This window comes from Montipora capricornis, chromosome 10 (genome assembly GCF_036669925.1).
Source record: "Montipora capricornis isolate CH-2021 chromosome 10, ASM3666992v2, whole genome shotgun sequence".
Lineage (NCBI taxonomy): Eukaryota > Metazoa > Cnidaria > Anthozoa > Scleractinia > Acroporidae > Montipora > Montipora capricornis.
This window is the reverse complement of record NC_090892.1, coordinates 56,213,709-56,216,208: the sequence shown is the minus strand read 5'-3', so window position 1 is coordinate 56,216,208 and position 2,500 is coordinate 56,213,709. Positions and strand designations below refer to the sequence as shown.

Here is a 2,500-nt window from a genome sequence, read left to right as displayed (position 1 = left end):
AAGCTGAAATTTCTTCAGGTTTTAATCCATTTCCATCCTCTTAATGCTTAGCTGCAAACAGTAGGAGATGCTTTCCGTGAATAGCTAAAATGGTTCTTGATCACGGTACTTTACCATTATGTCGTTGTCTCCATTGATACAAAGAATATTTCTTTAGGTAGAATATCACTGACAGCAAAAATAGCATGACAGTGATATTCCCCATTTAACGTCAGCTTTGACGCATATTTATGAGAATGAGCCAGTGTTAGTAAAATGACGTGTTTGTTGCTTGGTGACTGGCATAGGAACAACTGAAAAGTAAATCAGAGTCCTTGGCAGTAGTACATCGAACCCCTGGCCTCCAAAACATCGGTCGGATTCTCTACTTCCATGAAAAGTTCTTGAGGCCTCACCGAAGGTCTCATGTTTAATACCTGTTGGGAACTCCTTTTCAGCTGACCCTTGGCTCGTAGCTAAGCAACTAGCACATCATATTTCGCACTATTCTATTTACATCTTTGCCATCAGTAGTGACATTTGCAATAAAATGATTGAAAATTAGGCACCGTGACTCATGCATTGAATGAAGTTTAAACACCAGAATATGGAGAGTAGGTCACTTGAGTGTCATTTGAGTGCGTCTTTTTTTTTTTCAAAGAAAAGTTGGGTAAAAAATGATGTTGTTGCGAAAGAAAAAAATCAAGTTTTTTTTTCGTTGAAGGTTTGGATATCCCGATCTTGATTACCTGCGGCGAGTAAAAGAAGAGTTGGCTGACAAAGGAATCCACTGATTGAAGGGGACTTGCAACCGAATATATATATATATATCTGTCATTTTTGTTGCTTCTTTCAATGTTGATAGTTCGCGAGTGGATGTGCTTGTTCATGTAACCAAGAGCCTGCGCGAGTTTGTAGTACTTGTATCTTTTTTAGTCAATGGGAAAGTTGGCTAGCTTAATTTTTCGCGGCTTGTTATCCTTATGGAGCAACGAAGACTTTTTAAGTTTGTTGGGCTATATGGGTGTTTAAAGTCGAAAGCCTTTCCAGAAAATGTTGGATCGGTTTTTTAAGCCGGGCGTCTTTTTGAGAGGGTCCACCGCCAAAAATAAAAGTTTAGATTTTCCTTTATTTTTGAAACACCATTTGCCCCGATTCTCAGTCTTTCCGACAGAATGTAGCCGGTTTGCACAATGAATGGGAACCGTCGTGCATTCTACAACCTTCGAGTATCCTGTGCGTTCAAAAATTCATTTTTATGGCGTGTGTGACAGCCGGTCGAAGTGGGAGGGTAGTGGAAAGAGAAACTTGGCACGAAGAGAATTGTGCGCTGAATCACGAGGAGTGAGCGCGTCCGAGTAGGTTCGCACGGAATCAATTCACTGTCGTTTGTACTTTGACCGGCTGCTAGACATACTGAGGATTTAGTTGCTCCCAACAAGTTCTTGTAAATACAGTGGTAGTCTGAAAATTTAAACCTTTGATCGATTTTATGAATCGATGTTGACAAAGACTACAGGCTCGGAAGAAATTACATGAGACTGTTAAAAAACGAAAAACAGCAAAGATTGGTATCGATGATTGCTGTAGTCTAACAACAGTTTTATTGTAAAGGGAAGTAGCCAGACGTCAAGGATTATACAAGAATGACGACTTAATGCTATCAACCCATTAGCTAAGACAAGAATATGAACACACTTTGTGGGGTAAAGGGGTAGGGGATTAAGCACTCCAGTCGCAAAATAGCTGACATAACATGTTGGTCTAAAGCTAGTATTATGAGATGATAGAGAGATGAGATGATAATTATCTCTCAAGGGTGATAATCCCTTGGCTGCGGAAGGGATAATTATCCCCTACAGGAGGTGATAATCCTCCGGGGTAACCCTCATTCCCATGGCAACACAGCTATAGGGGTACCGATCCCCAGAATGAATAGCTATCATGAGTCTATGGGTGAAAGTGTGACCAGCATGGGAGCACTTAATCCCCAAAAATACACAAAGTGTATTCCCCATAGACGAACAGAGCAAATATTACATGTTATTAAAAACTGGATCATTGGATAATGCAATTCGAGAGTTTTGATTGGCTAAGCCATCATGGGTTATGAGCCTTTATACCATGATCTACAAACACGGCAAGCATATGCGTGATTTTTTGGGCCTTTTTATTTTTATTGTAGTCTAGTTTTCTATATATTGGGGGCGTTTTTAATAAACAATTATTCCACTCGCGCTTGTTGGATATGAGATGATTATAGCCAACTCGGCGCTACGCGCCTCGTTAGCTATCTATCATCTCATATCCAACGCGCGCTCATGGAATAATTGTTAAATATGCTAAAGCCAATATTATGATATGCTTTAATAAAGATGCATAGAGTCGTTTTGTCCAAGACCCAGTGAACAGAAGCTCATGATAATATCAGATACTGTGTAAAGCACAGAGATAGTAAAAAATTTGTATGAAATAATAACCTTGCACAAATACACCAGTTAAATAAATTGGGTTATCAAAA

At 39.5% G+C, this 2,500-nt stretch overlaps 1 protein-coding gene across 2 annotated transcripts in view; it reads left to right on the top strand.

Moving 5' to 3' along the window:
• The window catches only part of LOC138021750 (uncharacterized), a 20,243-nt gene extending 17,785 nt beyond the window's left edge, over positions 1 to 2,458 (top strand). For both annotated transcript variants that reach the window (XM_068868742.1, XM_068868741.1), the window contains exon 7: positions 704 to 2,458. In XM_068868742.1, coding sequence (XP_068724843.1) covers positions 704 to 773 — 70 coding nt within the window. In that variant the 3' untranslated portion in view covers positions 774 to 2,458. The remainder of the gene's footprint in view (positions 1 to 703) is intronic.
• The last annotated feature ends 42 nt before the right edge of the window (positions 2,459 to 2,500 follow it).